General features: G+C 33.4%; 1 protein-coding gene across 2 annotated transcripts in view; it reads right to left on the reverse strand.

Annotated features, from left to right (window-relative positions):
* Window positions 1-22751, reverse strand: part of LOC124365078 (cholinesterase 2-like) — a 35873-nt gene that overhangs the window by 2129 nt on the left and 10993 nt on the right. For both annotated transcript variants that reach the window (XM_046821007.1, XM_046821008.1), the window contains exons 2-10: window positions 20525-20674; window positions 15533-15692; window positions 14626-14782; window positions 8884-9069; window positions 7626-7828; window positions 7349-7517; window positions 6148-6326; window positions 3955-4126; window positions 1123-1252 (exon numbers count right to left, since the gene is read on the reverse strand). In XM_046821007.1, the coding sequence (XP_046676963.1) occupies window positions 1123-1252; window positions 3955-4126; window positions 6148-6326; window positions 7349-7517; window positions 7626-7828; window positions 8884-9069; window positions 14626-14782; window positions 15533-15655 (1319 nt within the window). In that variant the 5' untranslated portion in view covers window positions 15656-15692; window positions 20525-20674. The remainder of the gene's footprint in view (window positions 1-1122; window positions 1253-3954; window positions 4127-6147; window positions 6327-7348; window positions 7518-7625; window positions 7829-8883; window positions 9070-14625; window positions 14783-15532; window positions 15693-20524; window positions 20675-22751) is intronic.

Consider the following 22751-nt stretch of genomic DNA (forward strand, 5'->3'; position numbering starts at 1 on the left):
AATACAATGTATATCTTTTTGTCACATACAGCCATACCCCTACACCAACCCACCTTGCTTTATGAGCAGGATTGAAGCTCTGATACTTGCTGTACAACTAACTTATAATAAGATTGATCATTAAGTAAAGAAAAATTAATTGTGATTATTATAAATACATGTTATTTTACAAAGACAAAATTCAGGGCAGTAATAAAATTTGGCCACTTCAGTTTTTTATGTTAAAACTAAATGTAACGAACGCCCAGACTTTGATCTAGTAAAACATGTTCTAGTAACTATAGTTTTAACTTTAAACCAAAAGTAAGATTTTACCACTTGTTTTATATTAATTAGGCCTTAAAAATCTATATTTTATTTTCTAATTTTAACTCTCAACTGTGAATAAATTATACGTTTCTTTTTCAGTCGATTTTACATTTTCTATCGGGTAATGCAAAATTAAATGCATCTGTTTTGTAATGGATTTTGAATATTCTGCAACATATGACAAGAAGCTAAATATATTAATAATAAGAAAACAAACCATATTGTCGTAATATTTATAAACCCCATAAGGCTTTCCATAGCCAGTAAGGTTGTAGTTCTGTAGAGACTCTCTCTTTCAACATGTTCAATTTCCAATAAAAGTGATCATTTATAGAGAAAAGAAAACCAATGCATTTTGATGGCAACATTACTAATATTGTTAGGTCTTCAACTGTTTAAATGCTTATTTCTATCTTTAATATGAATTTGTAAATTATTTTCTGATGATTCATTTAGTCATTACAAATGTTACACATCCAAACCATAAATGTAAATGATCAGTGGACTACAGAAATGTCCCCATACTTTTGTTATGATTTCCATCTATTATAATATATAATAAGAATTACTATGAATGATGAGTAAAGTTTCAAAACTCAAAGACAAAATTCCAGGCATTGCTTCCTCATGCACATTTCTTGAATTATAAATGCCACCTTCTCCTATTCTCTCTACTTAAGAAATTCTTCTTGGAATTTTGCAGCTGAGATTTGAAATATCTGTATAATGTAATTTTAAGTTACACTCTTAGTACATGTTATGTTTAGTAAGAGTACAATAATTATTTTTAAATATATAGCAATCTGAATTTACCCAGTAGAAGCAAATGCTGCTAATGTATCAACATTTCTTTTAATATCTTCTTTGTTCTCTTGAGTCAATGGAAGGTGATGGAGTATGCTGTTGTGAAAGAAAAAAGATCCATCTGCTCCATGACATGTTTCTGGAATGTACAAAGTATTATAATAATAGCTATTGATAATTGATAATTTAAACAAGTACTAAGCTACAAACCACACAGAAAAAGTTATGTGAATAGACCCATAAAACTATGGGTAGAATGAAGACAAAACAAGCTGCAAGCTTAATACTTCAAATGCAGAAGACAAAGGTTCTACGTTTCAACTTGAATATTCAACTTAAATAGCTTATGAAGACAAAGGCAGTTATTTTGAAAAAGTAATACTTATTAAAATTCTGAATTCTTCAAATTTTGAGTGTGACTTTGATGTGATTGAATTAAGAAGCTATATCTTTTATTAACCCTGCGTTGGTCGCGCACGGTCCTAGATTCCGTTACGCGGGAATTTTTTATGCTATTCTTGTTGGGGTTTGCAAAATGCAACGGGCTTTTGTCTAGCTGAGTTCTAGAACCCCCTCCCCCACTCCAACGTGTAAAAGCAGTGTTTGGTGTGACCTTAAAGGCAGCGGAGGGGTTTTGTTTACGGCCTGGTCTGCCATTCCGGCGCGCCTATCTGTGTAGCCGCTACCCCGGTACTCGAGACCGTGCGCGACTGTTTGTGTTTGAGTGTTCCCAGACTTGTGGACCGTGCGTGACTATAAGTGTTTGCGATTAAAAAAAATTTTATGCATCTAATTTTTTGAAAATGGATCCGAAAGAATAAGAACGAATTCTCCAACTTCTACATGAAGTTCCAAGTAAAAATTACTTTATTGTTGACCAATTTAATTCGGATTTAGACGATATGTACATGGAAATAAAATAGGAAAACAAGAGTAAGATGTGCACGTTGTAGAATCTACATCTGGGGCGAGCATACGGGCCTAAAGCTGTGTCTTAATTGCCCATTAGATGGACCAGAAAACATGGACACGGATGAATCAGATTAAATCAGAGTTTTATAAATTTCCACTTTTATACTTACTTCACTGCACTTATTGAACCCTATAAATAATATTGTTACTGTACTGTGTATTCTTAAATGTTCTATGAGTATGTTTGATTTATTAAGTTCTATTTGTATTTTTAAATAATGTTTTTTACTTTTGGAAATCGAAATTTTAATTTTTTAATTTAAGTTTTAAGTTCATATAAATTTTAATTACATTTATATAAGAATATTTAAACTACTCATAAATTATTTACTTATTTCGTTACTAAAATACATTATTAATAAGTATTTTTATAATTTATGAGCTTTTTTCAATTTTAACCAGCGTTTTCTATTGTTTACTCAATCACGGTCTCACAGACCGTGCGCGAGCAACGACGTTCCAGGTGGAGCGCGACTAACGCAGGGTTAATAAACTATATGTGTTTTACAAAATAACTCATATAATATAATTTTGAAGAAGATTATTTTCACTATATTTAATATAATTAATAAATGCAGTAATATTTATTGAACAGAGATACCTTTGAACTAACCAACTTTGACTTGCATGGTATTCACATTTTTTCTAACTGTTGACTTGGAATGTTTTTTTCCAAAGCACATTAATTAATAAATGACTCATATTGAGTCAGTAGAAGAGCCACAATATCACGACAGAGGGAGATTTTTATGAAGTTCAGGTTGAAAGACAGTAATAGTTCAAAGAAAATTTTAGCAGTATTGCTCTAGCAATCTATTCTAATAGGTAATCTCAAAGAATACAATGATAATACTAACATATAATAATCATCAATACTCTTTACAATTGAAAGAAGATGAGGCAATAATCATGTTATCAGATCAGTAAGTGGCACATCCCTTGCAAAATGTAAGGTGAAGACTATCGTACAACATTTAAAACATGTGACTAATTAAAGGTAACTTTCAAAAATTGTCCAAGCCCATTAAAAAAATTAAATGTGCACCATATAAAATTAAATCTTAATTTCTTTTTTATTTTTTATTCTGCAGAAATAAATCTGTCGTTTGCATGGGGGAACAGTAGTAGAGCAGTAAGAAAATTGAAATTGCAAAAAAATGCATTACGTGTTATGAAAAATGTTTCAAAAAGAGAGACCTGTGTTCCAATTTTTAAGGAACTAAAACTTTTACAACTAGGCAGGATATTCATGACTATCATACTAGAACAAAGCATTTTTTACAACTCTTACGAGTTAAATTAACCAAAACAAAATGCAGTCATCTTTTTATGAAAATTAAATTGTTTAATAAGTAACCATTAAATGCTAGATCTGTATCTTTAGTCAAATTTAAAACAGTTTTTAAGTGCTGGTTAAAAGTTAATATATTTTATTGTGTTGATGAATTCTTAAATTGTGATACCACAACAATATTTTTTTAAATTTTGTCTCTCAATGTATTTATTTATTCAGTTTTGATATTGTTTAGTTTTAAAATGTTCTCCATGTTAAGTACGTTAACAGTTATTTATTTATTATTGTTAATTTATATAGATATGTTGGTTGTTTGGTTATTGTTGTTATTAGTTATATAGATCTATATATTAATTTTACTGGTAGGCTGGATTGAGTAGGTAGAATCTGAATTGTTTGTTTTAGTTTTAGTTTATTTTAGTAACTTGACGAAGTCTATTTCACTGTTGAATGCGTTTAAAGACCAATAAAGATCTTGAATCTTGTTATATACTCCTATAATACAAACTTGACTGCATCCAATATTATTGGAATGTATTAATCAAACAAGTTAGGTTGATATAATTTATAATTACCTTTTGTACAAATCTTTGAGAAAAATTTAGGATGCATGAGCTCCAGCAAGAAACACACAAAGCACCTGGTGTGATTGGTGAACAAGTAAGTGTACACTGGAGCTGTACTATATTTTAACAGATGTCTTCTTGTGGTATCTATCCCAATGTTGAATTGTACATCAGCCTGATACTACAACAAACACTTAACTGATAAATGTTTTGTAAATCATTTACCCTAAGATTGTTTCTGACAATTGAACAATGCATGTGGTTTGCCTGTAAATATTTTTGTATTAATTTCCAGGAGCTCAGAGTCAATTTGCATTTGATAAGCACACAACCTGTTCTTTTCTTGAAATTAATTAAAAAATTCTCCTAAGAAATAAATTGATTGTCAGCTGTGCTAGTTTTGGTAAAGGTTGAAATGGGAGGGAATCAAAAGGGTTAAAATATTAAATGATAATTTTATTTTTCAGATCACATTTTTCTTAGCTTTGCAGAGTCTGGCTCATAACTAGGATCATGTTAGAATCGTTTTGTGTCTAGTATGTATCAGCTAAGACTGTTGGCTGGATCGGAAACCATGGCTTCCGGTTACTGGAGTGGCTCAATTTTTTTGTCTAATGTTTAATCAGTGGGGCCTGACCATCTCATCTACCCTTCCCTACTCCGCCCTCTCCTTGTTCCTGGCTCTAGCTGATGAACTGGTTCAGTTTATGATAGATCTCTAAAGCTTCCAGATATAAGTAATTGGTGACCCTGTGAAACTCTCCAATTGTCATCAATTGTAAGTCACCAACTGATTCTATAATTTATTTTAATACTTGTACTGTAACTTAAATTTAAATATTTTCCTGGTAATTTGAGAATCTGGAAAATGTTTAGGTATTACAGTAAGAATTTTCGCATGTTTAATATTGGTTAATATATAAAGTAACTGTTTGGTTTCAGGAGACCTTCAGAGTAATTTTTAACTTTTGGATTTATAGCTTTGGATTTTTTTCCTGGACACTGTTACAGACTTGATTCCTGGAATCTATCAGAAGAAATCCAGAATTTGTGATGAAACATTCTAAACAAACTCTACCTTGTTTGTACTTAAGGACACCTAGACTACAGAGAGGTCTGTCTGGTTTACCCAACAGCCATTCAGTGTAAAATACATGAAGAGGAATTCTCATTGTCTTATCAGATGCACAATGAGGACACAGGGTCAGAATTGTGTAGACAGTGTTTCAATGCTGCATTAAGCAGAAGGTGAAATGGAGCTAACTTATCATTCACATTAAATGAACCCTTCCTCCCATAGCTAAATTTTGTATTATATATGTGTTTGACAGCCGGTTTAAATGCATTAGGCCTAAGCCAGGGAAAATACAATCTGACAACAAAATTATTGTTTCATAAGTTTAACCCTTTTGCTTCCCTCCTATTTACCAATGGCGCAGTGTAGCGGGTACAACGTTATCACAAGATAACCAGATCAAGCAACGCTGAGCGATGCTGCTACTTGGACGGGTGACCGCTGAGCGATCCTGTCCTCTAACAAGCAGCCCGTCTGCCCGGCCGTTGGTGCTGGTTCGGAAATCACCTGTAAGCCGTTGGGCCCCAGGTTAAGTGTTAGAGAGGGCTCCTTAGCCCTAACTTGGCCTGGTAAAATAAGACATCTTTACTTTACTTAACTATTTAGACCCCACCTAGTATAGCTGACAATAAATTACTTTCTTAGAGACAATTCCTCTATTGAGTTCAAGAGTTTGTGTTTGTACAGTGCTAATTGGCTCTTGGATATCCTAGACTGGACGCACAGGAATACAGACAAATATATACCTAACTCCATATAATATCAATTTGAAAGATATGCATCTAACAATATAAAGAACATTGAAATTATACTTGAAAATTTTCAGTGTACACTTTTTAAATATAAAAAGTTAATGCCTTCACAATTTATTAAAATCTGTTTTCAAAAAAAGATCAAAGCTACTTAAAAAAAACTAGCTACAAAAAATAAATTGGAAAAACATGTTTCAAATCAGTAAATGTGACATATAAAAAATATATAATTAATTATTGTGCGTAAAATCTAAAACCAATCCCACAAAGCTTTTATTTCTTCTTCAAATTTGTAACAGTATCTAAAATAAGTTGATAATGTGAATAATACTTATAAATTATATATATTACTATTAATTTTGAAACATCATTTACTTGTAGATAGTCTTCAATATTGGTCCAAGAGATCCAATTTCCTTTAAAATAAAAATCCCAAATATCTTGCTCTGCTTCTTTCTCCTGTGCACTTCCAGGTTTGAGCCCCAAAGAAGATGGTACAACCCATACAGGATTTTCGTTTACTCTTGTAAAAGCTTCGTCATTTAGTCCATCAACTAGAAACACAGATAAAAACTATTATTTCAGGTAGATATACTTATTTAATTTAAGTTCTGATAATTTGAGGAATACAATTATTTGTAATGAGATAAAAAGAGTTTTACATATGAAAATAAACTACGAGGTAGAGTTAAAAAGTTCCTGGAATCGATTAAAATATATCACCAGTGCACTCACCTGTGGCAAATTTGTTTTGCAGCAATTGGTATTACTTCTGGGGAGAGAATATTTGTATTGTTGGTATCACTCAATTGCCACTGTTTACTTGTGGAGAGTGTTTCATGTGTCTGAAAGTTAACCTTCTCTATAAAAAAAATGGCTATTAATTCAGGCTTACGGAGAAGAGGTGATGAAGAAGAGTCAATTTTATGAATGGAACTAACGTTTTCATGAAGATCACATGAACATTGAAGACGATCCTTGTAGTGGACGACTTTCACCAACTACGATGAAAACATTAACAGGAGACTAACAATTGAAGACATTGCATTTGAGGTATATTTATCACACAATAGCGTCCACATCATCCTTAATCATCATTTGAACATGAATAGAATTTGTTTTCAAATAGTTCCAAAAATTTAAAGAAAATCCCATGTTAATGTTGTCAAATCAACTGATTTGGCTGATGCAGATCCAGATTTTTTGAGAAAAAAAATAACAAAAAACTGTAACTTGTGTCAAAACATTGTTTTTCTACAATCATAGTTATTATATTTTTTATTTTTAAACATACTTTATTTATAAAATAAGCAAAAAAGTAAAGTGACCTTGAAGCATCTTGTAATTACAACAAACCCAACATTCTTATTCATTAGGGTAAGTGTTATAGTTATTTAATAGTTTAAAGATTTTCTCATACTCTCCATTTAATTACATTGAGTACCAAGTTAGTTTTTTAATAGCTAGAACTACAATTATGACCATTCAGAACATTCAATTAATCAGCATAAACTCATCTGCGAATGTTTTAATTTCTACTGCGACACCCACACATGGACCAAACCCAATAACTTACAATATGCTAGCACTCCTCCTTCTTGTGCACATCCTCCTATGATGACCGGAACTTGAGCAAACTGCCCTCTCTCCATGAGACTTCTTGGAGTGTCAGACAGAAATGGCTCAACTCCTGAAATCTCCACACAGGGCAGAAATACCAATGACACTTTTTTAGTCACCATCTCCTAAAACACATTTTATTATAACATTCAATTAAAATTATGGTTTTCTGATAACTTTAAGTGTAACCAAAGATAGAACTAATATATTTGGTGGAATCTTTTCTAAAGTACCTTGTCTTCTGACATTATTTTGGTGGTGGCAGCCACAATATCATCGGCAGGTGCGTATTGGAGGAACCTGAGTACTTCATTTTGGTTCTCAAATGAACATCCAAGTTTCTTGGCCAGCTTCAAAGCGTTTCCTCGAGAATTATCTTGCAAAGCCCATGGGTCCAGTGCAGTGCCACTTCGTGAAACTGCCTTATGAAATAAACCTGAAATTAAGGAAATTCTAATATTTCTATCATATCACAATTTCATCACAACACTATTATAATATTCAAATATCTTTCCAAAATATTTGATCATCAAATAAAACCTTTTTAGAGTTCGTATGACATTTTTTCTTTCAAAAATCTTAGCATATAAAGCCTATCTACCAATCACAGGCTGAAAAAAGTTCTATTCTAGTATATGTCCTGTCTTAGGATATTTCAAGAACAAATTAAACTATAGACCTGTAAATATCAATTTTGTATGAACATTCGTATTTACATCTATAACATCAAGTCTGAAGGTGGTCCACGGGATTTGGTTGAGTGTTAGTGAAAACTAACTGCAGGACATCTGAAAAATGAAACTTAATTTCTACATGCATGTGCAATATAAAGTTCATTGATAGTGAATGTCTTTCCATGGAATTTGGTTAATTGTTAGCAAAGCCTATCACTCAGAAAACGAATTAAGCTATGACCTTAAATATTAGCATAAACTTTATTGGATGTGTGTAAGTAAAGTCTTTCACTCAGAGGGCTGAAAATTCCTTGTCTGTCTGTATGCAGGATATCTCGAGAGTGCATTGAACTGCAATGTAGTTCTATTCTTACCAAAGCCTGTTATATGAGACATGGTCTGACTACCTTGTCTAACTTTTTGTATATCCTAACTTCTTTGGATATATGTGATCTTCTGTCTGAAGCACCAGTAATCTAATAAACTACTGCAGAATTCAAGGCAAAATGCTACAGTATAGCGATCCACCCGTCTTTAGATTTCTTTTTTTCATCAGACACTATGTTTTACCATGTTTTAACAGTTTAAAATAGAAATTATTGTAGTCTTGTTCACAACAATTAACTTTGACTGTACCATATGAGACGTGAGAGTATTGAGCTAATTACAGTAATTAGTATGGTTACCTTTATCTCACAATCCCTTAAAATTATAATAAGCATTGGTGTGTATTTAGTCATGTGATTAAGAATGTAATAATCTTATTGACACGTTAAATATTTTAAACTGAATTTTTAGAAAAGTATCATTGTGTTACCTCTAGAAGAAGGAGACAACAAATGGAAAAGTACTGAAGCACCACCAGCACTAAGACCAAAGATCGTGACATTGTTAGGGTCACCTCCAAAACTCTCAATGTTGTCATGGACCCACTTCAAGGCCAAGGTCTGATCCTTGAGTCCTGCATTTCCTGGGACTTCCTCATTCTCCAGTGACAGAAACCCTTTAAAAGTTTTTATATAATTTATGCAAACACTAAACTAAAAAGAAATACATTTAATTCTAAAATCAGTGTGTTTTGGAATTATTGATATCAACATTGGTTTATTGTGTAATTTCATAAGAGCATTTAAGAATCAGATAAAGAATCTAAAATTCCCGAATTATGACTGTTTATACCACCAGAATTTGTCACTTTCTGGAATGTGGACTTTAGATCTTTTAATTATTCTAACTGTGTTTAAGATTGGTTCACATACGATGAACCTTTGGTAATATAATTAGTAATAATAATAAATTAGTGTTCATGACTATAATTAGAAGGTAACACAATATTCTACAGATTTTAAAATTGAAACGTATTGTACAGATGTTCCAATGTGTAGAACAGATTTAGCAGCAGTCACTTTCACTTTCAACATCATCATACCAAACTTTTCAGGTGTTTGGGTTGGTAGTTACACAGTTTTAGAGTAAAGGGTACAGGACCCAGGGGACTGATCTTTGAGAAACACCAGTCAGAATTGGAAGTAGATTGGATCTAATTTGTGTGGTTTTATTGTTTTGGATTTCAACTATATGTTCCATATTGATCAGGTAACTCATAAACCATTCAGCTTCAGTGCTGCATTTGTGGTCAACAGCCCCAGTGGTATTCAATTTGGTCAATAGTTGTTCATTGTCAAAAGCTTTGTGTCCAAAAGTATTGATGTATTTTTAAGCTCCTCTTGGTCTATAATGTATTCAGTAACACTAACTAAAGCTGCAGATTTTCACTTCTGTTCAGTAAAACTGTGTTTTTGATTGGTGAGCAGGTTGTTATTTGTCTAAAGTTCAGATGTGTACACTCTTTTCAATAACTTTGGAGAATGTTGAAATTAGTGATTAGTTTGATCCTTCTAACTGATCACCCCATTTAAATATATGGATTATTGTAGATAGTTTTAGTTGACATGTAAATTTACCTAAATGGAAGGACATCTTTAACAGTAGTTAAAAAGTATGCTATTTCATGTTTGCAGGCCTTCAAATTGTTGATTATTGATTGGTGAGTTTTTATTGATTCCTGCAGAGACTTTAGCTGAAAGCGAGTTGATAACTTTGATGACGTCTTCAACTGTTTTATCATTGATAAGGAAAGAATGTCAAGCTGCTGAAGAAGATTTTGAGTAAAAACAGTTTTGTAATACGAGCCTTACACTCAACTATTTGGTGAGAGTTGTGGGTAATTTTATTGTAAATTTTAAGTTCTTTACGTCTTACAGATAATTTCTTGGTTCTTCGTTTAATGCCTATAATATTCCAAAAGGTTTCTGTTTTATTTTTTGAACATAGTATTTGGTTGGCTGTTCATTAATGTCTGAGTTCTTTTATCTTCAAGACATTATTCTTTACTTGGTAGCAATGACATGCTTGAGTTTCTAATGAACATATTAGAAAATAATGCACATCACTATCTATTAAAATTGTTGATATAGCAGTTTTCATTGCCTTTGCACTGTTTACACTGTTTGTATGGACATGATCTATTCAATGCTGATAGATTAATGTTAGGTAAATTGTTATCACACTCAACATCATTACAGTTGAGGACTATTCTCGTTTCATGAGTTACTACTTGTTTGAAACTGTGTATATTTTTATGACTAAAGCACCTTTTTGTCCTCAACATTAACAGTGTCTTCTGTTAAAATACTGAGCATACAAATTTGGGCCTTGTGGTCAGAAATCCCTCAACTCAAAATCTCAATTGCCATTCTCATTTTGGTTAATTCATACACAGTCCATGTTAATGATCGTGGTGTTATTCTAGTGATAGGGACAGGGATTCTTTTCATACTATAGCTAAGAAATATCTCCTTGAGTAGCAGGTGGTAATAGCCTTATTTAACAACTTCACTGCGGCTCTATACTGGGTGAGACCAACTATGCTAGATGCTCTTTTGTGCCGTCTGCTGCAGTCAACATGTTAAGGTTAATAGTCACCTATTAAAATAACGGAGCATCTTACAGGTTAGCACCATACCAGAAGAGACTGACTGTTCACCATGTTCAGCTCACTGTGCCACTTAAGAACCAAAGCGTTAAACACAACATTATTAAGTGTGTAGTCATATTGAAAAGAGGTTATGTCTTGTTGAAAGGTTGTATCAGACACATTTGTAAATGTTGAATTCAATATTTTGAAGATTGGTCTCCAGTCTGCTATATAGCTCAGTATAGTTTTGCGGGAGATCCAAATCATCTTCAGAAGTACAGCTTAAGATCATCAGTGAATAAAGATAGTTGCAGTCTTATGTTCGTGGCAGCATCATTGATGAAGATATTGAACAGAGTAGAGCTAAACAAGAAGCCTGAGAGTTTTCTGTCATGCAATTAACTGGGGAACCCACAACTGGTGAACTGGTATCCAGATTGGTGACGATATGATGGACCAAAGCTATATGCTGCCATGAAACCCACTTGCTTCGAGTTTGGACAGAAGATGCTTGCAGCTGACTCAATCAAAGGCATTGGCACAGTAAAGTTCAGTTGCATCAACTTGGATTTGTTCATAAACAGCTTACAAAATTATTGAAAAACCATTAAATTTGTAGCTAAAAGTGTCACACGTAAACTCTTAAGACAGAGAGTAAAATTCAATTGATAATTATTATATCCTTTCTAACACATTTTCTAAGGTTAATAAAATATTATCTGAAGAAGTAATTCCTCCAGTCGTTCAATGTTGTTTTTTATGAATTGGCAGTGAAGCTCCTATACTTTATAGCTGATTGCAGGATTTAGTTAGGACTGCAACATTTGGAAATATCCAGATTGGTGACAATGTGATGAACCTCAGAGATGTTTTTTTCTCGTAGTACAAGAAGCTTAGAAATTGTACCTAGTTCTAAAAGGACCTTTCCACCGCTTCTAGAATGACAGAATATTCTGGATGGGTAAGGTTGGGGGTAAGGGCTGCCTCCTGTCAAGATCCATGAGGAAGAATTTAGGGTATTAATCTCAGTCATATTCCCTCGGAAGAAGGGGAGACCAGCTCTGAACCAGCTTCCCCAACCAATGCAGGCCGGGGTCAGCTCGCCCTTATGTCTATACCGGTCTGAAAATGATGTAGATCAATTTAAGGATAGATACTGAAGTAGGGATAGAATTGTTGGAATTCAACTAAGAGTAGAAGATCTTGGAATTTCAGGGAAGAGTCTGCTCAATAGCAATACATTTACTGAAAATCTTGTGACAAAACTTTGAAGTAGAATACAATAGAATATACTTATTGTGTTGACAATGGATATTACATTGTATTGCAATAGTTAATATTAATACCACTTTTTGGCAGTATTTATCTTGCAAACTAAATCCATTCACTCGACTTTCCATACAGTTCCACAATGTCAAAGATTCATAGATATACAAATATTTGTGGGATTAACCCCTAGGATTGTAATACTGCCATGAATATCAGTACCGAGTGTGATCCATGAACTCGCCAACTGAGTAAAAGACACTTAGTAGTGTTTTAGTGAGTTTTTATATATTTTTTTCTGAATTTAGTATTTTAGTTAGATTATAAATGAGCTTAAAACCAGCCTGAGAAAGGAGGCGTTCAAATGCTGCTCTGTAGTCTATACTGTTCGGCCCATAAATGCTCCTGAGCTCTTTCCTCGAATATGTGTATATCACTGCTCTGTCACTATAGACTTAAATCAACAGTAAAATGCAGTATCTAAAATATACATCAGGGTACAATGAGCAATATAAACTCTCTAAAGGTACTTTGCCACGAACTAAATTTTTTTTGAAATGTAAAAGATTTTTGAGTGAAAAAAACACGTTAATTTAACATCAGCTTATTTCTTTATGATGGTTTACACTTGTAATATTAAAAAAAGATTCAATCGAATTTTATAGTGTATATGCAAGGCCAATAATTAAGACCGTTAACGGTCGTTTTATGATAGTTTTAAATCTAAAACCATTTTTAGAGGTAAGCTATAGAAAGCATATAACTCTAAAAATCGTTTTAGCTACAATTTAGTTTTTGTCTTTACCTCTAATTTCCAAACGTTAAATAAAATTATATTGTTCTCAGTTTTGTATATACAGTATATTTTTATAAGAATTTCTTAGGTTTTGATTGGCAATTGTAATTATCTAAAATATTATTTTGTATACATTAAATTTATATAAATGGCAATAGCCTTATCTAATTTCAATAAACATTGAATCACAAAAAGTACTTGCTCCGCCGGGACTTGAACCCGAATCTCTCACTTGCCGGGTGAATATGCTACCATTACACCACAGAGCCCTTACTTTTTACGATTCAATTATTTTGTATTTGGCCGTATCTGTCACATATGTGTTTAAATAACTACACTAACATATGACAGGTATTTTTTCTTCCGATCATATGTTATTTAAACATATATGTGACAGATACGGCTAAATACAAAATAATTGAATCGTAAAAAGTAAGGGCTATGTGATGTAATGGTAGCACATTCACCCGGAAAGTGAGAGATCCGGGTTCGAGTCCCGGCGGAGCAAGTACTTTTTGCGATTCAATGTTTATTGAAATAAATTATATATATATATATATATATATATATATATATATATATAATATAAATCAAAAGCTCTTACACTCTTGATGTGTCTCTTGATGATTTGAAATACATCTAAATATAAGGCTCTGCCCAACAGGATTCCAAAGTTCTAATCTCAGTCTTATGAGATCATTATTGTATAGTTTAAAACCGTTGATTACTCAGACAGACATATTGCTCAACCAGTACTCAATCCACCAACCAATTTATTACCAGCTGATGGGTTATAATATAATATTTTGTAGCATTCATACAAAAATTGTTTTGAAGAATCTAATGAAGAGGGCATTTGTTTTGCTTGTATATTGTTAAAATGTTATATGACGTTACTTTGGATGTTTCAAAGGATAAATTATTATTATTATATTGTATGAATATGTATAAAGTTCCAGACAAAAATTACTGCTCTAATGATGAAGTAGATATGAGAAGTGATGATTGATTTAGACAAAGTATTTTCTATGTTCAAGATACATGTATTTGTTAAATTTTTCTTTGAATAATTTTATTCCACTATAAATATACCTTTTAATTTACTTTTTAGAAACCACTCAATATGTGTAGCCTATATCACATTGCTCATTACCATTTAGGACAGATATGTTCGCTACACATATGCAGTGTAATCCTGACACCAGGAAATTCAGCCTACTATTTATTCTATTTTCTGAAAAGTCTTTCTGCCTCAGAATTGTGTGTTTAATTGTAGTTTTTACTTTATTGATTAACCTAATATCCCTCATAATAGGGAGTTACCTGTAGTTATCCAATACCGTAGTCTACTGTGTTACAATAACAGATTATGTGTTTTGTGTTTCACAATAGTGCTTTTTCAGCATACACAGTATTATGGTGTCGTACACTGTCATAACACATTAAAACTTAAATTATTAATTTCACTTAACTTAAATTTAATTTCACATTAAATCTGTTGTAGTGAAATTATGACTTACCAAAAGCTCCACATCGGTAGTTGAAAAATACGACAACAATGTCCGCATGGAGCAAGTAGTCAGGTCCTTTATTTTCGGAACTTCCTGACCCAATAAGGAAGCCTCCTTCATTTAAAAAGACAATAACTGGCTTTAAAGAGCTGGATTTCCGTGGGAGCTGAAATATACAGTTTTTTTTGTGTAACTAAGCAGATAAAAATCAAGACTTTACACAAAGTAGTGTTATAAAAAAATAAGTTGATTTACATTTATTTTTAAAGTTATTTTTCTTTCTTACTTCAAACCATAGATGTTCATTTTAAATGTGTCTGTATCTAGTGTTTGTAATCATTTTAAAATAAACTAATTCTGTTCGTTCAACACAAAATAAATTGCTAAAATTTGCTTTGTTTTAATTATTGTTGATATTTATTACTAAGTACTGTAGTATTATTATCATATTGGCAATATATACTAACATATAATTTCTTTATGTTATCGTTACTGTTATATTATTGTTATTTTTTACAATTTTTTGTTATGAATTTTCTTTACTGTTGAATGGTTTTTATTATTGTTTTTGTTTTAATATTAGAACATAGTTTTTGTTGGCTTTTTGTGACTGCTAATCTGTCCAAATTGTTATTGTTGTTTTTATTTATTTATTTTTATTTTAAGTCATTTTAGGTATCCTTGTGATTATTGTATCTTTCTCTTTTATTATCCTGAACAGGTGAATTATATCTGTTGGCAATAAGTTGATAAATAAAAGGTATAAACAATATCCCCCACAATTCTGATGAACATTATAACAGGATTTTAATAAAAGGAAACTTCAAACATATTAATTTGGAAATCAAAAGTATCCCTTGAATAATTTTTGTAGTGTTGCTATCCTAAGATTTTGCTCTAATTCTTTATATTGTACCTCATTAACGAAGACACTGAGATAGAGACAATCCTCATCAGTGCCAAGTGCTGGGCCAGGAACCGTGTCTGGCGGATGGACCGAGGACAGGTTGTTTGGGGGAAGGACCATCTTCAGTAGCATCTCTCACACCCTTCCATCTGCCAAACGGGCGAGGACTCTGCACATCAATAATCTCTTGAATAAAAATCGACTTTAATCGTAAATCCACAATGTTATTATCCATCAAACAAATCTATACACGTGTAAGTCAGGAATCACAATCACCATGTTTGGAATCACAAAGCTCTGGTATGATTTGTTTATTTTAACCTTGTTTATAATTATGTGTCAGGTTAGTTGACACATACCTGAAGAAGAAATAGATTGCAGATCTCGAAACATAATGTTACTGATTTTTTGTATCACTGAACAATGGCAAATGTTCAGAAGAATGCGGTTTCCTTCACAATCCTTTCATCGTTAAAAACAAACTTCAAACAAAGAATGTAAGGAAGTATATGGACAGAATGAACAGATTGCACACCGCTTGTAGGGTAAAAACCATGCATCCAACTTAATAGAATAGACTGTTTTATACATCTTACTTATGCCAACTTTCTATTGTGTTCCTTCTGCTTGCTTGCTGATTGATGTTATCTATCACAATCAGTATCCTGCATTGTAATCACCATTGTGTATCAATCACAATCAATCTCATGTATTGTACATCGCAATAAATATTTTATATCCCAATCTGCAACATGTATTTCAGTCAGTTTTTGTATCGCAAACTATTCATTTTCACATTATTATTCAGGAGTAGTTTATTGCTGCTAGACAATGTGCATCGTGTACTAGTTTAATGTGTTTCTACCAGACATGAAATTATAAAACTAAAAAAAAAAAGAATTATTGTCCGGGGACTAGAGGCCGGGACAATTTCCGTATTCAACAACACAGAACTGCCATGTTTGAACGTCTACCATCTGAGGTTGGCGTACGGTTCATAAATAAGCTCCCTGATGAGATAAAAAATTTAAATGGTCCTAAAAAATTCAAAGCTCGATTGAGAAACCTATTGATGTCGAGGGTGTTCTACTCTGTTGAAGAGTTTATGATGACCGCTGGGATTAAATTTGAAGTTAATTGAAATAAATTGGCTAGTCCTTCAGTTCTGTTCTAAATTGTAATCAGCATAGCTGAAAACTTTTTAATGACTGAATTGACTTGCATTTAAATTGATTTATTTTAATTAGTTTAATTCATTTTAATACATGTATATTGACGATTGTATACAATTTGCTTAAATTGTGACACAATAAAGATTTATTATTATTATTATTATTATAAGAATTATATTTTTTATATATTGTTTCTAACATTTAGTCTAACATTAATCTGTATATTATTTGTCAAATTGGTATATATTAAATATTTCTAAGTTCTAGTTAAATTTGAAGCTTTATCATTGTGGGAGTGTGCAGACCCTGATTTCAGGTAGCTAAGCACACAATGTGTAACCACGTCCCCAATCTGTTCACCTTTCTGTTTCCCTCAAACTTAAGAATTGTTTATGAATTAGGATTACAGTATTCTAGATTAGAAAGTTTTAGAACTGCACATTATGCAAGTTTATTCTCTTAATCATACTGTTTTTTTTTAATTTTTATTTGATAAATATTTGTTTTAGTTTGATAGTTTGTGTATATGTAAATTATTTCAGAAACTGAGATATAAATCAATTATATATTGTACTTCATGTTTATCACATACAAAAAATAATATGGAGCTATTAAGTCTTAGCCTAAATAGGATTAAAACCACCTATTTTTAGAATAACATTTTGGAAAGAGTTGACAAGTATTTTAAAAACTTGCAGGGTGAAAATCTTAATCTAGAGGTTGGAATAAAATTATTGAAGACGAATTATTGAAGCGTCTCACACCCTCTGAACAATCTCTTGAATAAGATCTATTTTACTCGTAAATCCGTAAAAAAAATTTAGCCTACATTTATTTTAAGCCATCACAAACAGTCATATTAAAAGAAAGTTTTCTGATATAATGAAATGTTCTAAAATTTTACTGAATTTTCACTTTTTATATTAATATGACATTATACGCTTACAATTCAGTATTTTTCTAAATATTACTGTTTTCCTTTGCAGAACTACTAGAAGAACGAATTTATCATATAAAAAAATAGCTTCTAAGATACTTGGCTACAGAAATATGTGACATAAAGCCAAGATGATCGTTACGTGGCAACCAGATTAAATATACAAAGATATACCTTACTGCGATCTTAAAATTATGGAAAATTAAATTTAAAGACTTTAAAACTGTATCTGATAAGATCACTATAATATTGAAATAAATAAAGAGTTGCAATAATCAACATTTCAAGTTGCAAAGTTGTAAATTTTTTATATTTCTATAGAAACAAATGAGCTTTGTATATTGTATCTGAAAAATTTAACACTGTATCCATGGGAATGTTTAATCAGTTTGAGTACACCTTTGCATTGAAAATACTTATCAAGCTCTGTTCTGCACAGGACTGCCTTTAACTACTACCTATCCAAGTAAGAAACTACCTATCAACCGCATCCCCCACCATGATCGTCCTTCTTTTAGGTTTTTCGTAATTATTGATCTGCGTACGCAGACGGAGCAGAGTAGAAATTCACACCAAACTCAGCCCGGGCCTGGCGAGGGTTGAAGATCACCAAACGGCCCAGGCCTGGTGAGGGTTGAAGATCACCAAACTCGGCCCGGGCCTGACGAGGGTTGAAGATCACCAAACGGCCCGGGCCTGGTGAGGGTTGAAGATCACCAAACGGCCCGAGCCTGGCGAGGGTTGAAGATCACCAAACGGCCCGGGCCTGGCGAGGGTTGAAGATCACCAAACGGCCCGGGCCTGGTGAGGGTTGAAGATCACCAAACGGCCCGGGTCTGACGAGGGTTGAAGATCACCAAACTCGGCCCGGGTCTGACGAGGGTTGAAGATCACCAAACGGCCCGGGTCTGGCGAGGATTGAAGATCACCAAACTCAGGTCGATCCGGCGACTATCAGACCAGTTAGAAATTGATGAATTAATAACACACGACCAAGGAATACAAACACATGGAGTCTGGTGGACCGCGTACTAGAATATACCAACATCGCTACTTACAATTTGACAAAATTTTGACCTTCCGGATTACAGGGTGAGATTCTGAAACAGAGTTTCGGCTCCGCCCTGTAGATCCGGAAGGTCAAAATTCTGCCAAATTGTAAGTAGCGATGTCGGCACTCGGCGACACAGCACCGGGGTTGCGACTTTGATCTGAGCGAGTTTCGCGACCAAATTCACAGGAGTAACGTAGAGGCCAATAGCGCAGTGTAGCCATTACAACAGTTATCGCAAGATAACCGGGTCAAGTCACGTCGAGCGTGGCTGCTGCTTGGATGGGCGATCGCTTAGCGATCCTGTCCTTACAAGCTGCTCGGCCGTTAGTGGTGGTTCGGAAGTCACCTTTAAGCCGTTGATCCCCAGGTTAAGTGTTAGAGAAGGCTTCTTAGCCTTCACCTGGTAAATAAGACATCTTCACTTTACTTTACCTTAGAGTATGACGCTCTCATGACTCCGGATGGGTGGCTCCACGGATATCGCTGGTTCGGAACATGGGGGTTAGTTTGATACCGACTGGAATTGAGCCGCTGTCGTTACTACATACAAGACTTATATGACGTAACATTTGGCTAGACACACACTATACTTACCAGTTGTACACCGGCCCATCCAAAATTGACGTGCCCTACAGCTAGATACATACACACAGTCCTCACTGCACATCCCACGAAAGTTACAAACAGCTTCCAATGCCAGGTAATTCGTATTCAAAATACTTTCAAGTATATCAATTAGAAATTTAACTGCAGGTTATCAATGACTAATTTTTTGTTCGAGTAAAACATGATTAGTTAAACATTTTATTGTATGAATTTTATAGGGGTTAAAATAATAAAAACAAATCAGCCATTAGTGGTTATGACTCGCAGTTCTCTAAAGAACGAAATTGGATGTGTAATATATACACGTCCTTTACTTCTAGAAGTTACTAAATATTATTTGTAAAGACAAGCCGATATAAGCTTTTGTGCTAATATTTAGTGTCTCTCACACACTTTTCTTTCATCATGTTCTTTGAATTGTAGTGGAATCCAGTGACATTTTTCTCAATAATTAACTGTTTTCACTAGGGTTTTAAATGCCATAAATGACTTTTTGACATCAATAATAACTGGAGACGAAAGTTGGGTCTATGGATATGACCCTGAGACCAAATTTCAGTTATCACAATGGCAGTCTCCCCAGGATCCTCGGCCAAAAAAAGCAAGGCAAGTTCGAAGCAATGTCAAAGTGATGCTTACTGTTTTTTTCGACCACCGTGGAGTTGTGCACCACGAATATGCCCCTGAGGGTCAAACTGTGAATGCACAGTACTATTTAAGTGTCCAACGTCGTCTCCGAGATGCGATTCGCCGCAAAAGACCTGACTTGTGGGCGTCTCAAAATTGGCGGCTACACCACGACAATGCGCCAGCTCATTCTTCCCAGCTCATTCAAACTTTTTTTGGCGAAACACGGCACTCCGCAAGTTCCTCAGCCTCAGTACTCTCCAGATATGGCTCCATGCGATTTTTGGCTCTTCCCCCACCTCAAAAAACCATTGAAAGGCACCAGATTTGAAAGTCGAGAAGCAATTATGAAAAAAACGACGGCTGATCTCATGGCGATGCCGAAAAGTGATTTTCAAGACTGCTTCCAGAAGTGGAAACGTCGCTGGAATCGTTGTGTTGCTTCTCAGGGTGCTTATTTTGAAGAAAATTAACGCCAGCTTTTTTCAGGTAACTTCAGTTTTACGTTGCACCAAAAGGTAGGATACTTTGTGATTGGACCTCGTATGTTCTCACAATAAATTTAAAATGCGACATTATGTAATAATGTGTAAAAAGATCTTTACCTTAAATCTGAGTTCTCCCAGGGGTGGTTCCCCGTAAGGAATGCCTCGAAATGAATAATAATTCTTCCCATTCAGACTAGAATGCTTAACCAGACCTCTCAGCTGACCCAGCTTGGTTTGTATCACAACTGTCTTCTCCTCCATGTTCACCTGCAATGCATTTAAAATAAGGACGTTTTAAATAATTAAAGGTTTGGTTAAAATTTTTCACGTGTTTTTGGCAGTTTTAGTTACCATTTAATTAAAACGAGTTCTTTTAGATTGTTAACTATTTCACGTTACTTTTTTACCATCAGTGGATTATTATATAATATGTTAAATTTGTATTATGATATGGAAATTATAAAATGTAATGTGCTGCATAGCATTAATTTTAGTTAGCAAACAATAAACTATAATATTGAAATGTTTCATGTAGTATATTTAGTCATGTTCAACACAGAGACTATTGGTTGTCGGAACATACAATATATGAGGTTATCTAGGTTCTAAGGCTATATATATATATATATATATATATATATATATATATATATATATATATATATATATATATATATTTTCTATCAGCTAATGCGTTAACTTTGTTTGATAGTTGGTAATACTCCCTTGTATATAGTCGGTTCCACGTTCACCGTGCAGTACAGGTCTAATAAGACATACCCGTGTTACTACATTTACTGGAAACATCACTCCTAGTGTCATGCGGGTTGCTGCAACTGTCCTCGCGACCCGTGCGAAGGCGCTTAATAAATTTTACTGTACCCCTCCTTTTGTACCTTAGCTAATGTTCATACGTGTTTTATTTATCTGTGATGTTTGTACCGCTATAAAATTGTAGGTGTGTAAGGAGCTTATAATTTATTAGGTAACAATATGTAAATTAATTCACCGAATTGATGTTTATAATGAAACATTAAAATAGTATGATTTTGTTTTAATAATGTGTAAGAAGAGATAGGATAAAAATTACTGGACCTTTTTAGTAGTATACTGAATTCCCTACAAACGATTTTTCGTCAGATTCGAACTAGTTAACGGTTCATCCGCTATCGGGCTTAAAAAAAGGCGGAAAGGCTGAAAATGTGGACATTTTCTCGAATGTTTTTTGGGGTTAAAAGTAAAAAATACCGATTAACATACTTTTCCAGTTGGTTTTATTGCAAAAGCTATCTGCGTGCCAAATTTCAAGTTTCTAGCACTTCTAGAACTATGTTAGAATATGTGTTTATAATGGCCAGTGAGTAGAACAGTTTACACATGTTATGCGGCTGTTTAAATATGAGCCGCTGAGAGGAAAAGTGGTCTAAGTCAATTTTTTTTAAATTTGAGATTATTTGTGTAACATATTGTTTGTAAGTCATTCTATCACATGCAAAAGTGATCCAAGTCAAATCCTGTTTTTTTTTTTATTTAGATGGCAGTGAATAATCATTGGCCAACGGAATAGGTGAGATACTGAAAGCAAAAGTGGTACAAGTCTGACTTATACCACTTTTCCATGAAGGTGCTTGACTTACTTCACTTTTCCATGTGGTGTGTCTTGTTATGTGCTTTTGCTTCCTCTGCAGACTTAACACAGTGATAGTTTTGAATTTTTGTTCAAATAGTTTATTTAACGAAACCAGTATGGAAAGTGAATCTGAAGATTCAACTCCTTCAATTCTATTGGATTCAGGATCAGAATACATTCCATCTGATGCTGAAAGTACAGGTAACTATGCTTTCTAATCTATCTCTAAACCTCACTTTTTATAACCTCAATAGGCAATAGGCCTACTTATTGTATTTTGAATATTACTTGGCCTGTAATATTATTGTACTTTAAAGAGATTATTTATAGTGGATTGAGAAAATTCCAATTGTCTAGCAAAGTTAGAAAATTAACCTTAGCTTGGGCCTATCACTAAGTTAGTGGGCTGTTGTTTACACAAGCAGAGATAGGCCATGCCTATGCCTATCTCTGCATATGAGATAGGCCCATGATTTTGGGCAGATGCCTATAGGCCATACAATATTAGGATATAATTACCATCCAATTATACTGCCAAATCCTAATTTGAGTTTATTTTTTTAGATCATGAAAACGCAGGCGCAGCGATACCACAGAACATCTCTTCTGTCAGTGAAAATTCAGGTGCGGATATTTCATAATTATTTTTTATTATCTCTTCTTATACATTAATCAACATAAAAACTGTTATATTGCAGATTGTGCTGTAGTATT

The sequence above is a fragment of the Homalodisca vitripennis genome, chromosome 6 (assembly GCF_021130785.1).
Source record: "Homalodisca vitripennis isolate AUS2020 chromosome 6, UT_GWSS_2.1, whole genome shotgun sequence".
Taxonomy (NCBI): domain Eukaryota; kingdom Metazoa; phylum Arthropoda; class Insecta; order Hemiptera; family Cicadellidae; genus Homalodisca; species Homalodisca vitripennis.